Source organism: Magnusiomyces paraingens, assembly GCF_902498895.1.
Source record: "Magnusiomyces paraingens strain CBS 517.90 genome assembly, contig: contig3, whole genome shotgun sequence".
NCBI classification, from domain to species: Eukaryota; Fungi; Ascomycota; class Dipodascomycetes; order Dipodascales; family Dipodascaceae; genus Magnusiomyces; species Magnusiomyces paraingens.
In genome coordinates, this window is record NW_022474069.1 from 383,948 (window position 1) to 407,951 (window position 24,004).

The window sequence follows — 24,004 nt, forward strand, 5'->3', positions numbered from 1 at the left end:
AAGACCCCACATTCATTTACATCTTTTACATGCATGCATAAAGAAATCAAGAGCATCAATTTGCTTTTCTTTGGACCTCCTAAAGTAATTGGTAAAAACAACGCCTATCAATCAGTTCACATGGCTTAAATCCGAGGTCAGGAACATTCAGGAACATATTTTTCAGTTATAATATCTTGCATCATTTTAAGATACACATGAAATTGTAATAATTAAAATGATATTTTTTTAAAAAAATCATTAAATTCTCGCAGCATGTAAAAAGGTGATTTTTTTTCAAAGATATCCTTAAAAGAATTTAAATATACAGTTGTATATGCAAATCATTCATATCAATTTCCTGTAACCAACAATAGGATTACAACAACAGTGATGCCATTAATTTTTTAAAAGGTAAATGAAAAATAACACAAAACCCCACTACAAGCAACTTAAAAAAAAAACTGGGTAAAACCAATAAAAATTTCTTTCAAATAATCAGGTGTAAATTCTGTAAACTGATAGTAAAAAAATAGTAATGAAACAAGTAATGGATTTTACTGAAAGATAGATTTATGACGACATTTTTTTTGTATAAGTTTTACATCAACATTTCTCTTACAGATGTGTAACGGATAAGCTTTGTTAATAGATTTTTCATTATGTTTGAGAGAGAGAAAAAGAAAGATGTGGGTAGCCAGCTTTGAAAAATGACGTCGGGTGGTCTAAATTGTTTCCTTCGTTAGTTTTTGTTTTCTAGCTTCTGAAACAAGGAAAGGATCCGCTGGTGGGTATGTAAAATACTGTCTGATTATTGCGACAACCCAAACAAACAATAAGAAACGTTTGGTGATATCACTACCACTTTTCTGGCTAGTTGGCCGTTGATGTGACTAAAATGAAAACGCATCACAGTTTGAAAAACATGATATTGCTTTAAGCGAACGCAAACCAGTGGAAAAAAATTGCTCATTGGAATAGGAAGATTAACCGTTTTTACTTCTTAATGAAATAGGAAACTAAAGCATTCAAGATAAGTTTGTTGGCTTCAGTAATTAAGAATTTTAACAAATATTTTTATGCGGCTTTTCTAGCCAAATATTATCTAAATCTTGCTTTAAAAAAAATAGAATCCAACCTTGCTGTCATTAGTATAATTGGTAATTTTGGGTTACAGGCTAGAAGTTGATTAACAATAAAAAAATAGATAGATAGTATTTTAGGTTAAATGATATTATTTCATCAGAATTTATGTGCTAAATCTTGTACCTAAACTCTTTTTTTTTTAGCGATCATATGCATTTTGATTTTTTTAATTAATCTATTGATATAAAAAAAAGGTTACAGAGTTATAAACGGGTCCTTAGTTAAGAATAGTAATGACTTTTTCATAAATAGTGAAAACAATACCACCACTAAGAATCAAACGGCCTAACCGGGGAGTTGCTCCCTTCCAAAAAGTGATAGGACCTTCCTCCTTGAAAACTCTGTAGAAGCAATGAAGAGTACCTCTATACTGGGACTTAGCTTCAAGACTTTGCATTCTAGTTTTAACGGTATCAAGAGGCATAGTGGTATAAACAGTGATGATACCAGCAATGGCACCAACACCAAAAGTCTCAAGAGAGGAAAGAGGAGCCGTGGGATCAGGTTTAGAATCTTGAATGACGGATTTCATAGCATTGTAAGAGCCAAGACGGACCATTTGATTGGCAGCCTGTCTCATGGTAACGGGAACAAGACCTCTGTAGATTCCGGAAAAGCCCTTATCCTTAATAAGCTTAGAAGTTCCCTTGAAGAGGCCCTGGTATTTGGGATTGGCACTTTGACGATCATCAATCATTGCGGTTTTAATTGTTTCAAAGGGAGTGACAGCAACAACAGATTCCAAAACACCAGCACCAAGACCAGCAAGAGCACCACGAGTCTTAGAGAGATTGCCTTCGTCATCACGGAGTGCCTCCTTAATGGCATCAAATCCCAAAAATCGGACTCCGGCTTTAAAAGTGTTACCGACAATGAAAGCCGGGCAACCTGTGTAAAGAGCAGAAACACCTTGAGACTTAGCAGTAGTGAAAATAAGCTTCAAAGGGTTTCGCGATGCCTAAAAAAATTCAGTTAACAATGAATCCTTGTAACATTTCTCTCAGGCACAAATTAGGACTTACGGTTGAAGATTTATCGACGAGTTGGAGACGAGTCTTAGCAAACTCAAATGGATACTATTACAAATAAAAACTTGGTTAGAACAAATATTTATCATTTAAAAAAATCGAAACCCAAAGAGGCACTCGTCCCGATAAACATACTGTGATAGCGCCTTCAACGGCACCGGCAATGGAACCAGCCACCAACGACTTCCATGGATCAGGCTGAAATTAAAATCAAAAAGAAACAGGTTAGTTCAATTTTTCAAGTATTTTTTGCACACTTTCTGATTCATTAAACATACCTTTTTGGTAAGAGCAGGAGCAGTAGCAGCAGCCATTGTGAAAAACTTATTTTAATATTGCTAAAGGTTTTTGACCACTGTGGGGTTGAAGATTATTTAAAAGAAGAAGGGGAAAAAGGTACGAGCCCGGCGAAAAAAAAAATTTCATGTGCTGTTGCGTGTGAAAGGTGAAAATTCGGGCACCCTGCGATTTCGCTCCGGCATTGCGTATATCTAGGTCCTGTGTAATATTTATCCCATATCGCGACGCGTGCCTATGAAAAAAAAAAAAAATACACCTCCAAAAAAAATTACAATTGGCAACATTAGCACCACCTTAAAAAAATCAAAAACATCAAAACAAATGACTACGGACCCCACAATAATACCCGTCAGCAATTCAGCATATAAAGTGCCCCATTCAGATGAAATACCTGCTATTGTCATTGAAAATGGGTCCTCATTTACTCGCGTAGGATACGCTGGAGAAGGACTTCCTAGACATGTTTTTATCACGCGGTATGGCAAGGATGCCGAAGGCAAGTTTTATTTCGGAGACAGAGCCGTGCATCGCTTTGACTCCGGGAAAGAGATTTATGCACCTATGGCTGATGGGATTGTACAAGATTGGGATGCAATGGCACGCAACTGGAGATACTGTTACCATGAACTGCTGGGTGTAGAAGAAGACGCGACCAACGAGTTGCCGCTGGCGACAACTGAGCCGACTTGGAATCCAGCTTCCAATAAGTCAAAGGCTGCTGAGATTGCTTTTGAAGATTTAGGCGTGCCACTTTTCACAATCGTCAAGAACCCCTTATGCACTGCTTACAACTCGGAGCTTCCTACAGCACTGATTGTGGACATTGGCTCGAGTGTGGCGACTGTGACCCCCATTTTGGACGGCAATATCATTTCTAATGGATGCTTACATTCGCGATTTGCCGGCGACTTTGTAACTCTTCATATTGTCAATATGCTTAAAAGTAAGAATATTAACATTGTGCCGCCATACCGCATCAAGAAACGGGTTCAGTTGGATCTTAACCAGGCTCCTGATGAGTCATGCTACAGATCGGACATTGTCGACAAGGATGTGACAGAGAGTTATAATTATTTTGAGGTTGATCGGTTGCTGGACGAGTTCAAAGAGACAACTTCGTTTGTTTCCGATACTCCATTACAAATCGGCACATACCAGAGCAAAGTGGCTCGGCCGTTTGAGCTTCCTGATGGATTCAATACTTTGCTAACAGCCGAACGACTCTCAACTGTGGAGCCGTTGTTTAGGCCTAGTGCGTACCCTCTTCAGGGCATTTCTATCCCTGAGGGATCGCTGGGAATTTCTGAATTAATTCAGCAGAGTCTTGCGAAATCAGAAATTACACTTGAGACAGTGAGTGTTCTGCTCAATAATGTGATTGTAGCAGGTGGAACAACACTGCTGCAGGGATTGGCAACGCGCATCAGTAATGACTTGGCGGTAGTTTATCCAAACATGAAGATGAGAGTTTTGCAGCAAAACAATCAGCTTGCCCAAAAGAGCACTGTGTGGACGGGTGCTAGTATTCTTGCCAGCTTGGGTCACTATGATACAACATGGGTTACCAAGCAGGAATACGATGAGCTGGGAGCTGATCTTGTGGAGAAAAGATTTAAGTAATTTTTAGTTTTATATGCGGACTAACATAAAAAAAATTATACATTTATATTTCCTTTTAATTAGATGTCTTCAAACTCTTCATCTTCATCATCATCATCATCATCATCGTCGTCGTCGTCATCATCATCTTGAGCAGAGGCTGGTTTGGTGTTAGTTTCAGTTGCAGGAACAACATCTTCAAACTCAGCATCATCAGCATCATCATCGTCATCATCGTCATCTTCTTCTTCCTCTTCTTCTGCTTTTTTAGCAGCCTCGAGACGAGCAAAGTAAGCGGCGATATCGGAATTGTTTTCTTCTGTATTAGCTGTAGCACCTGCGCCTGTGATAATACCAGCCTTGTTATCAATATCCAAATTGATTTTGCTTTTGTCATCATGCTTAGTATCTCCCGACATATCGGGGACAATATCGCTGTCTCCAGCGTACATTGTTTTCCCAACTGTACTTTCGAGATGCCACGTAGGCAGAGCGTTTTCTTCGGCATGACGGGCCTTTGCTTCTTGGGCCTGTTTTTCCAGAGCTGCAGTTTCAGATTTCGAAGTGATGTTGACTTGGAGCGAAGCCGCACCATTTTGTTGCGTTAGAGATGCGGACGATGATGCGTAATTGTTGAAAGTACCACCATAGCCGTTGCCTGTATCGTAAAAATTAGACAAACCGTTGGCAAATTGACCTGGTGGAACCTTGGCCGGAGGAGGCCGGGCCTCGCTAAGCGAGCTTTGAAAGGTATTGTCTGGGATAGAGGTATCATCAATGCGGCGCAAACTATCAATGATGGGTTGCAGCTGGCTCATAAGTCTAGCTTGCGTAGCCTGCTTTGCTTTGGCTTCGTCACTGGTATCATCGTCCTGGAGTTCTCCATCGCAAATGGAACAGATAAAGACTCCAAGCGAGTTACTGAGGGCGAATGCGTCGAGCTGAGAATACCGTTCACCACACTGTGGGCAAATGTAACCTTGAGGATAAGCGTCCTAGAAAAAATGAAAAAAAAAATTGCCATTAGATGTAGAAATTTTCTACTAAAATTAGTTCAACATACAGCAATCGTTTGGTCTTCCATTTTTTTCACAGTTTGGTGGACTTTCCATTTAATAGCATCCACAGCTTCTGTGTAATGGATGTAGTAGTAAGTTTTTGTGATTGGTCGGTATGTATTTCCTTCTTCCTTTTGAAGATGGCTGGGATTTAATAGTTAATTTAGATATTTTTTTTAAAAAAGATAATACATTATCAAACACGTACTCTTTGAGTATATGATCTTCTTTTAATTTTGAGCAAAGGCCTCTGATTTCCTTTTGTTGAATATCGAGCATTATTCTCATGTCATCGTCACTCAAACTTGATAAAAAAAAAAGTTAGATACTCATTGAAAAAAGAAAAATATGATTGGGCTTGAATACTTACACTTTATGAATGATTAACGCGTCCATAATAAGTACACTTCGGATGTCATAGAATCCTCTTGTGACCATGCGAATAATATCGTTAACGTTATCCATTGTAGATTATTCTTTGTGATGCTTAATAGATTGTTGATTTTCCTTTTGCACTGATATTTCTGCTTTACAAAGCTTGAGCTTTGAAAAAATTTGTCTTTTACCAGTTTCAAATGGTTTTAATCTAGGGGCGTTCTGTTCTCTGGAGTTATGGTTGCATGCAATGACGGTGTGTCTTTTTCGTCTAGGAACAAGTCTGCGGAATCTAGATTTGCCTAAACGTCCTTTTGCCTTCAAACCAAGATTTACCTTGAGACGCGGATTTAGCTGAGTGAGCTGCTGAAGAGGAGATGGTCTATGCGGAAGGTATTGGACCAACAGACCAAAGGGCGTTTTAGGAAGTGTTGGGTCGGTAGGGTTGACGGGTGCGGGACCGCAGAAAAAGTAAGCGCAGAAGGCTAAGGTGGTGATTCCTACCAGCATTTTTTTTTTTAGTGTGTCCTTTTATCGATATTTTGGCTGTACACAATAAAGAGAGGACATTTTATTTCATGAAAAATTGATTTTTATTATTAAGGTGGGTATGCCAATTATGTTCACGTGATAGATTGCATAAATAAAAATGTAACACCCTTTCATAAAATGTAATATGAAAAGTGTAACATGTTTTCTTCATTAAATTTTTCTTCTTTTAAAAGAGTCACTGGGAATATATTTTTCTGTTCCAGGGAAAGACAAGCCAAATCAAATCAACAACAAACCTTTGAAACCCCGAAAGTCTCAAAAAAAAAAAAAAAAAGTGTCCAAGGACCTAATTCATCCTTTTTTTTTGTCAGATTTTGTTGAATTCCTGTATGACTTGTATTTCTCGAGTACCCAGGCTAGTTTCAATTCCATCATTTTCTCGTGTTTTTATTAGATCTTTCCAAAGCTGCTCTATCATGTCTGCTGCTGAACAAGCTACTGCTCCTGCTGCTTCTGCTGCTCCTGCTGCTCCTGCTGCTGCTCCTGCTGCCGCCGCTGTGGCTCCTGCTGCTGCTCCCAAGAAGAACAACAAGAAGGAAAAGGCTCCTCAGTTCACCCTTAAGACCCCTAAGGGCACCAAGGATTGGTCTGATAAAGACATGATCCTGCGCTCTGCTGTTTTCGACACCCTGACCAAGGTTTTCAAGCGTCATGGCGGTGTGACAATCGATACCCCGGTTTTTGAACTGCGCGAGATTTTGTCCGGAAAGTACGGTGAAGACTCAAAGCTTATTTACAACCTTGAAGATCAAGGTGGTGAACTGACATCGCTGCGTTACGATTTGACTGTGCCCTTTGCACGCTTTGTCGCCATGAATGGCATCCAACAAATTAAGAGATACCACATTGCCAAGGTCTACAGACGCGACCAGCCTGCTATGACCAAGGGCCGCATGCGTGAATTCTATCAGTGCGATTTTGATATCGCTGGTGACTACGAGTCCATGGTCCCTGATGCTGAGATTCTTTCCATTGCTGTTGAGGGTCTGACAGCCTTGAACATTAAGGATTTCACCATAAAGGTTAACCACAGAAAGATCCTGGACGGTATTTTCCAATTGTGTGGTGTCAAGGATGAGGATATCAGAAAGGTCTCTTCTGCTGTGGATAAGCTTGACAAACTTCCTTGGGAAGAGGTCAAGAAGGAGATGGTGGTTGATAAGAACCAGCCTGAAGAGGTTGCCGATAAAATTGGCGGGTATGTTAGAATAAAGGGTCACTTTAAGGAGGTTCTCGACAAGCTTTCTGGTGACGAACATCTCATGTCCAATGCTTCTGCTGCTGCCGGTGTTAAAGATATGATTGCCGCTTACGAATACCTTACTGCCTTTAATGTTGTTGACTACCTGTCTTTTGACTTGTCTTTGGCCCGTGGTCTCGACTATTATACCGGTCTTATTTACGAAGCTGTGACAGCTGCTTCCGCTCCTCCCCCCAAGCCTGCCGGCGAAGCTACTGAAGCTGCTGCTTCTGGAAAAAAGGACAAGAAGAAGGCCAAGAAAAACCCTGAGCTCGAAGACGATGACAACTCGGAGAATGTGGGTGTTGGTTCCATCATGGCAGGTGGCCGATACGATAACCTAGTGGGCATGTTTGCTGGCAGCTCAAAGAAGAACGCATCAATTCCATGCGTTGGTGTTTCGTTTGGCATTGAACGATTGTTCAGCTTGATCAAGGCCCGTGAGGGTCTTATCGATAAGGTCCGCCCAACTTCGACTCAGGTTTACGTGATGGCATTTGGTGGCGGTCCACAGTGGGACGGGTTCCTTAAGGAGCGCATGGAGGTTGCCAAGGTCCTGTGGGAGGGTGGCATCGAGACCGAGTTCTTGTACAAGACCAAGCCCAAGCCCCAGAAGCAGTTTGAGGCTGCCGAAAAGACTGGATGCCCGTTCGCTGTTATTCTTGGCCAGGAGGAGTTTGCCAACAAGGTTGTCAAGGTCAAGGAGCTTGGTCTCGGTGAGGACGCTGATAAGGGTGTTGACGTGCCCCTTTCTGAAGCTGTTGAGTACATCAAGAAGAAGCTTTCCGAGAAGCACAATGGTCTTGACGAGGCTGTCAAGCTTCTTTCCATGTAAATACACACCATTGATATTTTCTTTTATATGTTTTCAATTATTATTATTTTTTTTTTCTTTAGAAATCGTTTTTTTATATAATTTTTTTTTTTTCCTTCTCAGTTCTTAATTAACCTTGTCTTTCTAAAATATACACTTCCTACGCAAATTTCGTTCGCTTGATTTGTTCAAGGTAAGGCCGCAGACGTGGGGGTAACTTCAGAGTAACCATGAACCGATCAGGTACATGCGACACCGCACTCGCACTATAATACGAACCACCCGCATAAGCCAAATTATTAAGGTTGCGGTGCAATGGTGGACGACCAACGGGTTTGGGACCCGAAGATACACCAGGCACGCCGGATCCGCTACCAGAGGCAGAAACCTGCATGATGCCATCGTCATTTTCACCAAAGAGCTCCTTTTGGCGCATACGGCGAAGCAGTTCGACATTGCGGTCAAGGCCACCGGGCAGGGTAGTGGAGTATACAGGGGTACGGAAAGATCGCAGCGATTCACGGAGGTCTGGAAGGGCAGGACCGTTGCGACGACCGGCACGGCCCTGACGACGCTTACGGCGCGAGTCGCGGTCTCGGTCTCTGTCTTGGCGGTCAAGCTCGAGTTCTGAGATTTCAAAGAGTGCGGGTGAGTATTCTTTGAGGTGTGACTTGTTGCGTAGATAATCGACGGTAATGGGTGGATTGAACTCCCGTCGCAAGTCCTCGTCCTCAACAGGGGTACCATCAAACGGGTACTGGATAAGGTAAAGAGTTTTTGTAAAAAGTTCTTGTTGTTCGCGGATCGAGTGTGCAATGGCTGTCATGAATTCACCGGAAAGCCCGAGCTCCTTGCACAAGGTTTCTGCAAACTCTTCTGGACTGTTTTCTGCACAATTGATATCCCATTCAAACTGGTCCACAAGATTGTGTTGTCCCACAGTAATGTCTAGTTTGATGTTGATACGCATGTCTTCATCGCGATACATACTGGAGTTTGCATATTTGGGTTCCGAAATATCAACATATGAATGGGGTATAAAGTCCTTGATTTGCTCATTCATTGAAGATGTAACATTGGAAGCCAATGATAACGGTAGGTTGTAGTCCTCAACAAGATTCTCGGCAAAAGTACTAACGGGTATACAATCCTCCTTGAGGTTCCAAGTAAAAGTATCACGCAACCGGTACTTATCCATTTCAATGTCCAAACGAATAGGTACAAGTATTTCTGTGTGTTCCGCAACAGTATCAAGCTGTTGCTGAGTTGGATTGGGTTCTGTGGAAGCCCTGTTATTGCGCTTGCGTTTTTTGGGGTATACAAGCTCCAAATCAAACCGATTACCAGTCCATCCATTACCGTAGCCCATGTATCCTCCGCTAAACAGTGAGCCAGGCTTTTGTTGGCGCACCGTGAGAACCTGGTTAAAATATTGTAGTTCGGTACGTTTACGCTTGATGATGCGGTTAAAACGGTCGTGAACATAATCCATGTTCTGTTCATATACGGAGTCAGCTTCCAGGTATTTCTCCACCTTAGCAGCTGTCATGTTTTCTGGAGGTGGAAGAGTCTTGAGAACTTCAAGAATTTCCTCAGGCGTGGAAAACTCAATGGGTTTAGGAGGAAGTTGTTGTTCCGGAGGAATCTGTGGTATTGGTGGTCTTTGCGGACCTTGAGCTCCAGAAGGTCCTGGTCTAGCTGCCGATGGAGGGGGTCCTCCAGGGCCTCTAACAGGGCCTCCAACAGGTTGTGAAGGGCCTGGCGGATGGAATTGAGCTCCAGGAGGTGGGACTTGAGGTCCTGGTTGAGATTGCCGAGGTTTGTTAGGAGGTGTAGGCATTTGCTGTTGCTGCTGTTTGGGAGGGGGTTGTTGTGCAGGCATAGGTTGTCGGTTAGGCGGAACACTTCCAGGTACTCCACCAATTCCAAGAGCACCGGCCGGTGCACCCACTCCAGGTCTGTTTCCAGCTGCAGCTTTTGCGTTCTGAAGCTTGTTCATTATCGAAGCCTGCACTTGTGGTGACAAGTGTTGGATTTGAGGTGGAACAGCGTTAGGCGGCTGAAACTGGTTATGGATCTGCTGCTGCTGCTGCTGCTGCTGTTGTTGAGATTGGCCCTGAGAAGGAGGCTGTTGAGGTTGTGATTGTTGTTGCGGTATGTGCTGGGATGGGCGCTGAGGGATTGTAGACACCGGGATTTTTGGTGACATTTTTGGAGCTTGCACTTGGGCTTGCACTTGGGCTTGCACTTGGGCTTGCACTTGGGCTTGCACTTGGGCTTGCATTTGAGCATGAGCCTGCTGTTGTTGAAAATGAGGGGGCATATTTTGAAAAGGAGGACGGCCAACATTAGATGAAGATGATGGTGGCTGGTTTTGCTCTGGAACCTGTGGCTTCTGCTGTTGAGCCATTCCAGGCGATGGATTAGAGTACACAGTATTATGTGTAATATGAGGAGTAGAGGCTTGGGAATGGATTTGCCCTGGTGAATTAATGAACTGCGGTGGCTGCTGCTGTTGTTGTTGTTGGTGCTGCTGCTGCTGCTGCTGAGAAATAGGAAGTGGTGCAGGTGATTGTTGTTGAGCAGGCTGCTGTTGCAACTGCTGAGGTCTCAGAGAACCTGAATGGAAGTTTGCATTTTGACGAGCTTGTTGTTGAATCTCGCGCTGAAACTGCATAAAAACCTCTTGAGGTACACCGTTAGGAAATTGCTGATGGATCTGCAAAAACCTGGCTCGCAACTGGGCTTGCTGCTGGGGGGTTAGTTGGGAGATAAGATTAGCCTGAGAAGGTTGTTGTGGTTGTTGTTGTTGTTGTTGAGGTGGCTGCTGTTGTGATTGCGGTGGTTGCGGCTGCTGCTGCTGCTGCTGCTGCTGCTGCTGCTGCTGTTGCTGTTGTTGCTGCAGCTGTTGCGATTGAAACTGAGGAATATTTGGATTATTGTAGGACATTGTTAATTAAGTCCCAAATATATTTTTCGCTTGAAAAAAAGACGCGTCGTGATGGAAAGGAAAAAAAAAAATAAAAAAAAGTCGCGCCGTGAGAATCCAAATTTTCTTGATTTTTTTTGGAGGTTTTGAAATCTTTTTGGAAAAAAAAGAAACCAACTAATAAATCACATGATTATCACATGATTTAATTAAACTTTTGTTTTTTTATAAGTTGCAAGTAGCAAGTAGCAAGTAATAAGTAATAATTAATAAGTTTTAAAAAAACGCGATTAAACATTTTTAAAGCCATTAATTAAAAAAATATATATATAAAAACTCGTACATCATTAAAAGACCATTAGAATACGCGAAATTCATGTCAGTTGCTTTCATCGCGTTGCAAAAACAAGAGAAAAAAAAATTACTTGAAAATCATAAACGTCAAAAAAAAATAATAAAGTGGACAAAAGTTCCAAAGAAAAAAACAAGCAAATAAAAGAAAACCAAACAAAGAAAATGACATTTGAAGTCATTTAAGCCTTGTCCACAGACTCAGAAGCCTTTTCTGTAGACTCATCAACAGAAACCACGTCTGCAGAGTCATCTGCCGACTTTTCAGTGGTAGCTTCCTCAGTAGTTGCAGCGGCAGTAGATTCCTTAGCAGAGTCTTCAGTAGCAGCAGCCTCATCTTCCTTAGATTCGGAAGCAACAGCAGCAGCAACAGCAGCGGTAGCAGCAGAGCGTCCTCGTCGTGGAGCAGGCTTAGAAACACCAGAATCAGCAGCAGTGGGTTTCTTGGGGGTAGGTTCCTTCTTCTTGGGAGTGGCCTTCTTAGGAGTAGCCTTTTCCTTTTCAGCAGCAGCCTCCTTCTTCTTGGTAGCAGTCTTCTTGGGGGTAGAAGTCTTTTCGGCAGCAGAGTCAGCGGTAGCTTCCTTCTTTTTGGGGGCAGCCTTTTTGGTCTCCTTCTTAGGAGCAGCCTTTTTAGCTTCCTTCTTAGGAGCAGCGTCCTTCTTTTTAGGTTCAGCCTTCTTAGGCTCAGTGGCCTCAGTGGCAGAAGCAGCAGCAGCAGCAGCAGCAGCAGCAGACTTCTTAGATTCTCTCTTCTTAGGAGCAGGTTTTTCCTTTTCAGCAGAAGCAGCAGCAGAGTCCTTCTTCTTTGCTTCCTTCTTCTTAGGAGCAGGCTTTTCCTTTTCAGTAGAAGCAGCAGCAACTTCAGTCACGGGAGCCTCAGCATCAGCATCATCCTTTTTAGTGGCGGTTTTTTTAGGAGAAGCCTTCTTGGTAGCAATAGTGGCCTTCTTGGTAGCAGCCTTCTTAGGAGCAGACTTCTTCTCAGCAGGTTCCTTCTTGTTTAGCTTTACAGTACCAGAGGGACCTTGTTAAAAATGTTAGACGAATGTGCTTTGTGGGAGGTTTCAAAAAAAACATTTTTTTAAAAAAAAAAAAAAAATTAAAAAGACGCGTTTTTTTACTTACCCTTGGGCATAATAAAGTCACCCTGAGTGACACCACGATTCAGAGCAGTCTTGAAAAGATATTCAAAGTTGGGAGCCTCAATCTTGAAGTTGGTTTGAATGAATTTCTTAAGAGCAGGGCGACTTTAGAAAAGTAGTTAGCAAAATATTATAAATTGGTTTCTTGTATATTTATAAAAAAAAATTATCAAGACTTACCTAGAACCTTTGCGATCTTTAAGCTAGATAAAAAAAAAAGACGCGTTAAAATTTTTTAAAAAACAATGACAATAAAAAAAAAGAACAAACCTGAATGATTGCTTCCTTGATCATATCTATTAAAAACGACGCGTCATGTTAGAATAGGTTTTACTTTTTTTTCTCAGCTATACAAAACAGCATGAATGTAGTTATTTCTTTCTATTTAGACTGACCCTTATAGGATGGATGAGAAGCCCTCTTGGTCTTTGAGGCATCAGCAGGAGCAGCGGCAACTGCAGTATCAGAAACTTCTTTCTTGGACATTTTGATTGATGAATATAAATATATAAATAGATGATAAGAAAGAGAAGATTGAAAAACGCGTTAAGAAATTGATTTTAGAAGAATAATAAAAAAAATTTGTTATAGTATAAAAAAAAAATGTTGTTGGGAAAGAGAAAGGAAAAAAAAAAAAAAAAAAAGTGCGGGCATCCCGGCTGCTTTTATAATTTAAAATTTCCCACCCCAACCACCACCACACACGCGTGCGCACCATCACTTTTTTTTTTTTTTTTTTAATCTCCAGAAAAAATTAAAAATATATATATATATTTTTTTTTTCTCCACCACCACCACCACCACCATTTTCACCCAAATTTTTAATTTTTTAATTTTTTAATTTTTTTAATTTTTAATTTTTAATTTTTAATTTTTAAAATAAAAAATAGCCCCGTACATAAATATTCACTTAAAGCTTGTACATCGTGGAACGGATCCCCACTAAAGCCTTTTTTTTTTTCTTTTTTTTTTTTATGACTTTAAAAGTAAACAATTGAATGTGTAGAAAAAAAAAATAAAAATTAAAATTCATTTTTACGACCACCGGCCAATCGCTGTACTCAATCCAATTAAAAAGGTCCTAAAAAAACTTTTTTTTTTCTTTTATTCAAAAAATCACAATTAGCTCTCCCTTCTCGTATAATTTGATATTTTTAGTTAATCAATCAATGTAGTTAATCTGATAATATTAATCTTTTTTTTTTTTGCTATTATTATTATTATATTATATTAATGTACACAAGTTTTCTTATTTTTAATCAAACTCCTCCTTTAAAATCATTCTAACCACACTATTTACATTTAATCTCGCTTAGTTTTTCCATCTCTTCTAATATTTTTTTTTTTTTTTTTTGGTTTTTCTTCTATCCCAATTGAAACTTCCACATCAGCGTCTCTTGGAACGACCCTTCTTATTACCACCCTTCTTATTGTTATTCTTCTTCTTCTTGGGCGTATTGGTGGTCGATGAAGTCGCTGAAGCCTTATCCTCACCAGAATCTTCATCATCTTGGGCCTCAGCCTCAGCCTCAGCCTCAGCCTCAGCCTCAGCGCTAGAATCTGGTTTCACAGACTCAGAAGACTCCGAAGAATCAGAGGACTCACCTTCTGCCTGAGTCTTTTCAGAAGTAGTCTCAGAAGCTGTCAACTCAGTACTGGAAGCAATAATAGGCTCCTCAGAAACAACCTCCTTTGTAGATTTCTCCTCCTGGGGTTGCTTACTCTCCTCAACAGACTTTTCCTCAGAAACTGCCTCAACCTTTTCTTCATTAGTGATAACAGTAGTTTCCTTTGTAGGCTCCTCGTCACTGGTCTTGGTCTCAGACTCTGTCTTTTTAGACTCAATGGCCTTTTCCTCTTCTTCAGAAACAGGCTCAGCCTTTTCATCAACTATCTTCTCCTCCTCAGTCTTCTCAGGTTCAGATTCAGTCTTTTCCTGGGAGACAGGAGCAATAACCTCTTCCTTCTCCTGCTCAGTAACTGCTTCCTCTTCTTTTGTCTTTTTCTCAGAAACAAATTCAGAAACAATATCTTCTGTCTTTTTATCAGAAGTAGATTCAGTAGAAACAACTTCTTCCGCCTTTTGTTCAGAAATAGGCTCAGCCTTCTCTTCAGTAGCCTTTTCCTCCTTCTTCTCAGTAGCAGGAGTAGTGGCTTCTTTTTCTTTAGTGATAGGTTCAGGAACTTCCTTTTCTTCAGAAACAGGCTCAACAATTTCCTTGGCATCAGAGACAGGCTTAGCAATCTCCTCCTTCTCCTCAGAAATAGGTTCAGCAACCTCTTCCTTCTTTGACTCAATGATGGGCTCAGAAACCTCCTGCTTCTCTTCAGAAATAGATTCAGCAACTTCCTCCTTAGATTCAGCGGTTTCTTCCTTCTCCTCAGAAACAGGCTCAGGAATGTCCTCATTAGGTTCAGTGGTCTCCTCCTTTTCCTCAGAAACAGGCTCAGAAGCCACCTCTTCCTTGGATTCGACAACTTCTTCCTTCTCTTCAAAAACAGGCTCAACAATCTCCTTGGTCTCAGAGACGGGCTCAGAAACTTCCTGCTTCTCTTCAGAAATAAGTTCAGCAACTTCCTCCTTAGATTCAGCGGCTTCTTCCTTCTTCTCAGAAACAAACTCAGGAATTTCATCCTTAGGTTCAGTGGCTTCCTCCTTCTCCCCAGAAACAGGTTCCAAAGCTTCCTCTTTAGGTTCGGCAGCTTCTTTCTTTTCCTCAGCAACAGGCTCAGAAACAACATCCTTCTTCTCTTCAACAATCTCCTTAGAAACAATAGCAGCGGTAGTAGCAGCAGCAACAGTGGCGGCTGTAGCAGCAACAGCGGTAGAAGTTTCGGAAGCAACATCGACTGTAGACTCAGAGTTGGCAGGCACCGACTTCTCCTCCTGAACAGCAGCAACAGGCTCAGCAACCTTTTCTTCTTCAACTACAGGAACCTCCTCAGGCTTGAGCTTCAAGGGAGTCTTTTCAAAATCAGAAGAAACAAGAGCCACAACAGTATTCAAAACCTCTTCAGGGACCTCTTTACCCTCCTTCAGCAAGTCGCGCACAGCTGCCAATGCAGGGACCTCAAAGCGCTTGTCAAGCACCTTGAGCAGCTTGGTTCCAAGTGAGGGGTTGATATTGAGGGCTCCAACAACAGCAGAGCTGGGGTCAGCCAACAGCCACTTGTCGTAGACAGCAACAGATGCGTAGAAAAGCACGGATGCGGTGTCGGCCTCCGTTATGCTTTGTGAGATGAGGTGCTCCAGGGTCTCCAGCAAACGCGCACGAGTCTCAGAAATATGCTTGAGAATATCGGCATCAGTAAGCTCAGAATCCACAGCCTTAATCTTAGCCTCAATAAGTTCCTTAACACTTTCAGGAGTAGTCTTCTTCTTGTTGGCTGCAGTTGCGAGGGCTGCGTCATCAGCAGTCAAAACAAGGTTTTCTTGAGTCAGCTGGCTAAAAAGATCGGAAAAGAAGGCCTTGCCAACCTTGGGATCGTAGTTTACCAAGTCAATGATGGCGTTGGTGTAAAGCAGAACAGGATACCATTTGGTCAGATATTCCTCCTTGACATACTTTTCAGTAGTAGACAAAAGAGCAGTCTCGTAGTGAGCCTTAGTTTCGGGCAAAAACTGGCCACCGAGGTACAACATGAGAGCAGAAGGAGCCTTGGTCTTAAGCAAAAAATTGTTAATCTTCTTGTCATTGACAACGCCAGACTCAGCCTTGCTAAGAATAGAAGAGCTAAAGTCATTTGCAGTGACTTTGTCGTTAAGCTTATCCTGATACAAAGAAGTAAGCTCAGTCAATGTCTCATCGTTAGCCACAATACGCTTGGCCTCTGAAGCAGCTGAAGACTCAGCAAGAGCGGTTTCCAGTTGGGTCTTGATGCCTTGGTAAAACTCAATAGTAGCAATAAATGCGGGGATAGGTTCTTCAGAAACATTACCCTTCTTTGTAGTGGCAGGCTCACTCAAAAAGATATTTTGAACAGCAGTACCAGCCAAATCAGTCTTAACCTTGGGGAGAACGGACTTTTGGAGCAGCGCTTCACGATCAACAGAGCTTGAAGTCAAACCAACAAACAAAACAGCACCAATATCGGAGAAGCCAGTAGACTTGACGGAATTTACAATATCGGCCGCAACCTTCTCGTAATAAAATGGAAGCACGACATTTTCAGAAAGAAGAAGGTAATTGTCAGCAGATCCCAAGTTTTCGGTGAGAAACTCTTCAATGTTAGAAACATCTGTTTTAGTGAATTCAGTAGTGGCAATGACGCCGTTGGCCTTGAGAATGTCAATATTTTGTTTTTGGAGCTTAAGAGTGTAAGTGCGGGGGAAAAATTTGCCTTCAGCAGCGGCAGGTTCAACCGAAATCTTGCCCTTAACCTTGTCGTCCTTAATGGCCTGAGGGACCGACTTTACAAGAGCGGGAAGAATCTTATTATCGGCCAAAAGCTTATCAATGAGGTCATCAGAATCAGGGAAAGACAGTTCGGAAAGAGAAGTAGGGCTAATATTAAAGGGTTAGGGGAAAGTTAATAAAAAAATTTTTGATAAAAAAAACTCACGCTTCCAAAGAGTTCAAATACTCGTAAAGCTTTTCTTTAGCAGAATTGAATCGGGCCTCTGAGATGAGCAAAAGTTCAGTGTTGCCAATTGCAGGGTTTTCAATCTCGAGAATTAAGGACTTTGGCTCGGTAGTATTGATCTTGGTGGTTACACGTTTGACAAGAATAGGATCGATTTTCTCACGGATACCAAACTCAAGAGACTCAATGTATGAAGATTCGGCAATAATGGCAAGAAGAGCTTCTTGAATGCGCAACAATTCATTCCTAATAAAAAGTTTTAATGTTAATTAATATGAAAAAAAAAAAATTTTCGAGAGTAGAAGAAAGTTTTTTTTGAGTTGTTTTGATTTTTTCTTTTTTTTCCCATTTTGTGGAGAGAGCCCGCATGAAATTTTTCAGCCGAATCAATTGTAACCAAAAAAAAAAAAAAAAAATTTTTAAAATCGCAATTTTTGTTTAACATACTTTGTCAGATAAGTTTCATTGCTGTAGTAAATATCAGATCCAAATTCTTCACCAACTTCTTTGACGTATTTAATTGTCGTTTGCTTGTCAAGATCAAGAATGGTTGCAATGTCGGCAATGGAGATTCTGTAGACCTTGCTGTCGTCCTTGATCGAAGTTCCTGCTAAAAGCTTTCGAATGGTGTCTTTAATGTATGCACTGGTCACCACGCCGGTTCCGGAGGCTCTTTGGAAAAAGACATCGTCGGCATTGGCTTCGATCTGGGTTTGCTTCTTACGGAAGATGTTTTTGATATCTTCTGCGGTGAAGCGAAGTTTCTTCTTCGCTTTGCTAAACATGTGTGATTTCTATAGATATGTATATATCTTGAATGCAAGTTAATTTCTAAATAGAATTCCAGTTGTCGAAATTGATAATCTTCAAAAGGTGGATATTTTGTGAAATAGAAAAAAAAAGGAAGAAGAAAAAAAGGGGGGGAGGCAAAAACTTGGAGGTTTGGAAGAAAAAAAAAAAAAAATCCGTTGGAACCTTTTGGAATGAGTTTTTTCGCCATAGTAACAAACAAGACACACCGTAGACTATTGTGACATTACACTGGTTTCGCCGTTACAGATGATCGATCCCCCAGCAATTTAAAAACGAATTATTTTTAATTATGGGTTACCTGGTTTTAGTTACTATAAATAACTTAAATGTTACTCAAAATTATATGAGTATATGAAAAGTCCCAAGTGTGGAGAGCTGACTCATATGAGTATATATATATATATCCCTAATTAGGGATATATTTGGTTATAACCAAATTCATGTCTTTTTTTTTTTAACATTGGATATATTGTAACAGTTACATTACAGATACTCCTCACAAATACAGTACTATATACTTATATATACCCCATTTCTTTCAAATTATAAGCCAACAATTAAGGTCTGAAGAAGTCTTTGTTTTAATTCATCGTTAAAAATCTCCACTTAAATATTTTTTTTTTGTATGGTGTGGTCTACAAGTGCCTAGTGGTACGATAGTTTTGAAATGTGTGGAGAAAATTGCAACCGATTTTTTTTTTTTTTTTTTTGCTATAGAAATATCAACAAATGGGCAAACAAGAAAAACTTCCCATCGGCCAAATTGGCTCACGCTCACCACAATTTCTCCTTTTCCTTCTTCTTTTTGTTCTTCTTCTCCAAGGTGGCAATGTGCGCCTCGTCAAAATTCACCGTAGTATGCGAATGGCCTGGTGCAGACACAAGACGACCATTAGTCACTGTGCAAAACGGCACTTCCGCAAACCAAGAATCGTTCCAGGTATCAAAGATGGAATAACGAGTTAAAGGCTCAATGTCAAGCATGCGCAAAATGAAATGGTGTGTCTCTGGAGGAAGGTTTTTGAGTAACCGGTTAGGACCATATGTAGACGCTCGGTGAGCTGCTGAGGGGTCATCATCAGGACTGCCAGAGTCAACAAGAAGTCCACTCTTGGGCATGCCAGGTAAAGGCAGTGTGACACCAGTTGGATCGGCCTCACGGCGCTTGCGTTCGGCCTCACGGAGTTCCTCTTCCTTCTTCATGGCATCCATGCCAGCTGCAAACTGCTTGTACGAATTGTCCGAAAGTCTAGGAGACTTCCAAGGAAACTTGCGCATAAGCATACAACAAAATACAATGGCAGCAGACCACACATCGACTGGCCTAGGGTCATATCTAATGTGAGTAATCACCTCAGGCGCAAGATAAGGATCTGAGCCTACAACTCCCAAAGCTTCGTGAATCTTTTCCGTTTCAGGGTACCGGAAAACCACGGCAGAACCAAAGTCAATTAGCTTTACAATGCCTTGTGAATTGATGACACAATTGTCAAGCTTCAAGTCACGGTGAGCAAGACCACACTCATGCATGTACTTGACACCATTGATCATTTGCTTAAAGTCACAGTAAATCTCTTCCTTAGACATTTTGCCCGACATGACAATTGCAAACAAGTCATACTCGCAGTACTCCATAACCTGGTAAATTTTGTCTGTTTCGTAAATAATGTCCACCGTCTCAATGATGTTAGGATGCTTTAGCGTCAAACCAATGCAGTACTCGCCCGTCACCTTCTTGGAGTAATCGCGCGCAGTTTCATAATTGGCCTTTTGTCTAAACTCCTTGACTGCGTAAATCTTGCCATTTTTGCCCGTCACCAAACGCACATTTCCACCCGCACCTTCGCCAAGTGCCTTTCCAAGCTTACCGTAGCTCTTTGACAAGGTCTTTTTAGAGTGTGAGTCGCCATAACCACCACCACCACTACCTATTGTGCTGCTGTTGTTACTGCTGCTACTGCTGCTGCTGCTGCTGCTGCTGCCGCCACCACCTCCAAGAAATGTACTTGTGCGTTTTGAAAACGAAGAGTGTCTAGATGTAGATTCAGTAGATGATGTTGATCCAGCAGATGGAGGCAATGGAGGAGTAGATGGTGCAGATGCTGTGCGTTCAGAGTCATAAATGTGTTGGCTATTATGGTGATGATGATTAATGCTGCTGCTACTGCTACTGTTGCTACTGCTAGCACTGCTAGTAAAGCGGCCCGGTGGGGCTGGTGGGGGGTCCGAAAAGTTGCTTGCATTATTTTTCCAAGGCTTTTGGAAAAACCGCTTCAAGTCTACCATCGAAGGGTGCGGCGTACGCAGACTGCCACCGTTAGAGCTTTGCTGAGAATTTGTCGGTGCAGCAACAGAAATGCTTGATGAAGAATCTCCACGATTTCGTCGCTTGGAAAAGAGACTAAGTGTTGAGTGGGTTCGGGATGGGGCCTTGTGTGAGGGAGATGGTGAAGGTGTATTGTTTGTTACAGGGGCCACTGATGGACTTGTTTGACTTGGAGAACCGGTGTAAGGGAAAGGTTCATCTTCAATGCCTTGTCCTCGGTAGGTTTGTGGTGGTGTTTCCTGTAGGGGGAAACGGCCAACACCTGGAGAAGGGGATGACGCATAGGCACTATCATGATTGACAGCCACTGGGATTTGGATTGCAGGGGTGCCATTGAGATTAGGGGCACCAGTAACAGAAGATGATCTTGCCGTAAGACTTGATGTAGATGCAGTAACGATACCAGGAGGAGGGACCAAAGCAGTTTCAAAAGATGGGGTTGAGTAGCCATGGTTTTGGAGAGAAAGGTTATTTAACCTTCCTGTGACTGTGTGATCAGGAGTTGCTCTGTTGCTAATATTATGATTATAGTTATCCGAGTTAGTAGGCGAAATCTGAGAGCTAGACGAGTCATCTCCATTCAGTTGGAATCGTTTATTGAATTGGATTGAGCTGTTTTCAGTGTCTGAAGAAGTAAGAGATGAAAAGGATGAGGATGAGCTGTACTCTGGGAAGAGAGCATCTGTTGGGGTTGGCACAACAGAATCTGGTCGAGATACAGGTGCCAATGAAGTAGGAATCTGTGGTTTCGAAGTGGCAGCGTATTGGTTAGCTGATGAAAAAGACGCATCTGAGGTTGACGATACAGAGGATGATGGAGAAGGTGATAGAGGAGAATGTGAAGATCCTGTATTAGTGGTAACGACCGGGTAGCCTAGGGTCGAAGCCGGGCTCATACCTGAGCCAGTAATGGGTCTACGGGACGACACGGTGGCCGTGGGAGAGCCACGGGTGGATAGCGATGGGGCTACCTGTGCATCGGTGGTGACTGCCTGTGGAAGAAGAGTGGAGGACATGTAACCTGGTGGGGTGATTGTTGTAGATGAAGTTGAAGTATAAAGAGCAAGGTCTTGAGGGCTTTTCAACGTCTATAAAGGAAATGAAATTGGATGAGAATGAGAGGAATAAAAGTGAATGATGAGAAAGAAAAGAAGAGTTTCTATTAGCGGGGATGAAAAAAAAATTAAAATAAAAATAAAATATAAAATATAAAAAGGGAGGAGGAGGAGGAGCAAACCGGGGGAGTAGATCCGAAACAGTTTGTCCTTTTAGTAGCATGACAAATATATACCTGTTGGTGCAATGGAGCATCGGACATGATGTCTGTTGACAATACGAGCGTTCAAGATCAAAGGACCCGTACACCGGAAGATTTATTGACAAGAAGACTGATGGGGGTAGGTGATAGGGTTGTAGTAGTGAAGGGAAAAGAAGAAAGAAAGAAAAAAAAAAAAAAAAAATTGTAATGTTGGGAGGTTATATAATTATAATAATTATAATAATTAATATAATATAGGACGACGACGACGAAGACAACGGTGATTAGAGGGAAAAAAAAAAAAAAAAAAAAAAAAAAAAAAGCCCGCCCATAAAGCCGTAGTAGTAGAAGAAGAAAAAGAAGAAGAAGAAGATATGACATTACATGGAGGAGAGGTGGCTTTTAAAAGTCTTGTCTTAATGAATAAATGATATCATTAACTTTCGAACCGGCTTCGGGGTCAAAACCTTCAGTCTCTATTCCGAACAAGTTCTGGACTGGGCTGACGGTAAAAAGGAGGTGTATGGACATTGAAGTATTGGGTCTTTCCTTCCTCTCTTTTCTTCCTTCCAGAAGATAAAAAAAAAATTGTATATACCAAATATCAAGCCATAATTCAAGGTCACCGTACATTTCTATATAGAAGTACTACATTTGATTAAAACACAATCCTTCCCCCTCCCCCCTCCAAGCTCATATGCTGCTATTTACTTGCCTGTGCACGGCGTAAGGGCAGCAAGGCCAGTTTGGTAGTAAAAGTATCAAGTAGTATACAAGTATACCCGAGTTAAAGTACAGAAACTGCAATTGTATGCTAGCTGTCGGGTATCCAGTCAGTTCAATCCACATCTTTTGAAAAGTATACCCACAGCTAGCATTGAAGCCCATGTAATCGTTGTTTGGAGCCCAGTGGACTTATATACAAGTCGGAACTTGATGTACTATTGTTTAAATATATATACTCTTGAGTAGTATACACGCCGCTCTTTGAGGCATTTTTGAGTGGTACAGAAAGTGTGTGTGTGTATGTATGTCATGAACTAAGTAACTTTCTTTAAGTACTTTCATGATCATGATCAAGTGCGGTTATCAAATAATGGGCCAAAAATAATAGGTCGCTTATACTTGGTGTATAAATCTCAATCAAAAGTTTTTTTTTTTTTTTTTTTTTTTTTTGGAGCTCACATAAAATGACTCCCTTTTATTAATTTATATAAGTACCCGGTTCCCGTGAGATATTAATCAGCCTTTGGTTTTTTTATTTATTTATTTATTTATTATTATTGTTCATTAAAGACTCAGACAATGCATAGTCAGACTTAAATTCTCCCCTTCTTGGTATTTCTGGTCCGGTGGCTGTTAGTATATATGACCGGTGGTGGCTTAGCCTAATAAAATAAAAAAAAAAGTGTTTCGCTCAAAAAGCAATTCTCATCACTACTTTCTAATTTTTTTTTGCAACAGTCCAATATGTATCTCCAGCATTTAATAACACCATAAATATACAAATATATATAACTATTTATAAATAGTCACTATCTAAAAGACCTTTGTGTAAATGGTTTCTTTCTACTATATTCTCTCCTTCTCTTCCCTCAACTTGACCTCATGTATCATATCGTACAAACTAATACCGTATATACACGTGTATATTCCAAGTATTGTTGAAGACACTTTATGGATCCTCGAACTTTCTGTCCACTTGGTAAGTATCCAAAAAAATAAAAATTAAATTAAATTAAATTAAATTAAATAAAATAAAATAAAATAAAATAAAATAAATCAACCGTTTCCCTTTTATTTCGGACTTTTTCTCTGCCTCTTTTAATACCGGCGTGGCTCATTGAGCACATTATTTCCTTATCGGGAAATTTTGTTGACATGAGGCTTGACACGAGCTTCTGCAACTTTATTTTTTTTTTCTTTTGGTCAATGCACTGGGAACCGAAATACTTTAAGAAAAAATTGTCTCTCTAAATGATTTTTAAAGTGAATCTCAATAATAATATCTTTAAATCCCCAATATTTATGCATTTCATAACGTTTCTGCTACCACTTTAAAAAAAACAGTTTTTTTTTTTTAATCTGAATTTCAAATACGTTTTTAATATATTCTTTTATTCATTTCTTTTTTTTTTCTACTTGTACTTCTTCATTTATTTGCCAACTTTAATTTTAAAGAACTGCGCACTACAATCTCATTCTTTGGTCTTTTGACATTCAAAGTTAAAGTTTCTCGGCATATTGTAGTTAATTATCATGCATGTGTGTTATTGTTCTTTTCATTCAAATAGGTCAGGTTTTTTCTTTAATCTCTTTTTTTTCCTGTGTTTTATTTTTTTTCTACAGACAAATATTAAAAGTTCCTATAATAAAGCAATAGTAATTTAAATTACTTCAATTAAAGAAGCCTTTATAATAATAATATTTATATTTCTTTAATTTTCGCTTCGTATAAATATCATGAGTCTTTCCTTAAATTAGATGTTTTTTTTTCTTTTAGACCATAT

At 40.7% G+C, this 24,004-nt stretch overlaps 9 protein-coding genes across 9 annotated transcripts; 2 read left to right on the forward strand and 7 right to left on the reverse strand.

The window, feature by feature from the left end:
- Positions 1-1,342: 1,342 nt before the first annotated feature.
- On the reverse strand, positions 1,343-2,467 carry SAPINGB_P003429 (uncharacterized protein; the record flags this gene model as incomplete). Its single annotated transcript, XM_031998147.1, has 4 exons — positions 1,343-2,083; positions 2,148-2,201; positions 2,289-2,351; positions 2,432-2,467. 4 exons carry the CDS (start codon positions 2,465-2,467, stop codon positions 1,343-1,345), a joined length of 894 nt encoding a protein of 297 aa, XP_031854038.1.
- Positions 2,468-2,774: 307 nt separating this feature from the next.
- On the forward strand, positions 2,775-4,073 carry SAPINGB_P003430 (uncharacterized protein; the record flags this gene model as incomplete). The annotated part of the gene is made up of 1 exon (XM_031998148.1): positions 2,775-4,073. The coding sequence occupies one exon, from the start codon at positions 2,775-2,777 to the stop codon at positions 4,071-4,073; it is 1,299 nt and encodes a 432-aa protein (XP_031854039.1).
- Positions 4,074-4,132: 59 nt separating this feature from the next.
- Positions 4,133-5,548, reverse strand: SAPINGB_P003431 (uncharacterized protein; the record flags this gene model as incomplete). Its single annotated transcript, XM_031998149.1, has 4 exons — positions 4,133-5,047; positions 5,116-5,254; positions 5,319-5,414; positions 5,481-5,548. 4 exons carry the CDS (start codon positions 5,546-5,548, stop codon positions 4,133-4,135), a joined length of 1,218 nt encoding a protein of 405 aa, XP_031854040.1.
- A 33-nt stretch (positions 5,549-5,581) lies between these two features.
- On the reverse strand, positions 5,582-5,995 carry SAPINGB_P003432 (uncharacterized protein; the record flags this gene model as incomplete). Its single annotated transcript, XM_031998150.1, has 1 exon — positions 5,582-5,995. The coding sequence occupies one exon, from the start codon at positions 5,993-5,995 to the stop codon at positions 5,582-5,584; it is 414 nt and encodes a 137-aa protein (XP_031854041.1).
- A 458-nt stretch (positions 5,996-6,453) lies between these two features.
- SAPINGB_P003433 (uncharacterized protein) lies at positions 6,454-8,112 on the forward strand (the record flags this gene model as incomplete). The annotated part of the gene is made up of 1 exon (XM_031998151.1): positions 6,454-8,112. The coding sequence occupies one exon, from the start codon at positions 6,454-6,456 to the stop codon at positions 8,110-8,112; it is 1,659 nt and encodes a 552-aa protein (XP_031854042.1).
- Positions 8,113-8,251: 139 nt separating this feature from the next.
- On the reverse strand, positions 8,252-11,041 carry SAPINGB_P003434 (uncharacterized protein; the record flags this gene model as incomplete). The annotated part of the gene is made up of 1 exon (XM_031998152.1): positions 8,252-11,041. One exon carries the CDS (start codon positions 11,039-11,041, stop codon positions 8,252-8,254), a length of 2,790 nt encoding a protein of 929 aa, XP_031854043.1.
- Positions 11,042-11,553: 512 nt separating this feature from the next.
- Positions 11,554-12,999, reverse strand: SAPINGB_P003435 (uncharacterized protein; the record flags this gene model as incomplete). Its single annotated transcript, XM_031998153.1, has 5 exons — positions 11,554-12,395; positions 12,497-12,618; positions 12,694-12,716; positions 12,784-12,809; positions 12,909-12,999. 5 exons carry the CDS (start codon positions 12,997-12,999, stop codon positions 11,554-11,556), a joined length of 1,104 nt encoding a protein of 367 aa, XP_031854044.1.
- Positions 13,000-13,900: 901 nt separating this feature from the next.
- On the reverse strand, positions 13,901-17,882 carry SAPINGB_P003436 (uncharacterized protein; the record flags this gene model as incomplete). Its single annotated transcript, XM_031998154.1, has 3 exons — positions 13,901-17,018; positions 17,077-17,343; positions 17,545-17,882. 3 exons carry the CDS (start codon positions 17,880-17,882, stop codon positions 13,901-13,903), a joined length of 3,723 nt encoding a protein of 1,240 aa, XP_031854045.1.
- Positions 17,883-18,684: 802 nt separating this feature from the next.
- Positions 18,685-21,554, reverse strand: SAPINGB_P003437 (uncharacterized protein; the record flags this gene model as incomplete). The annotated part of the gene is made up of 2 exons (XM_031998155.1): positions 18,685-21,324; positions 21,528-21,554. The coding sequence occupies 2 exons, from the start codon at positions 21,552-21,554 to the stop codon at positions 18,685-18,687; spliced, it is 2,667 nt and encodes an 888-aa protein (XP_031854046.1).
- Positions 21,555-24,004: the final 2,450 nt, after the last annotated feature.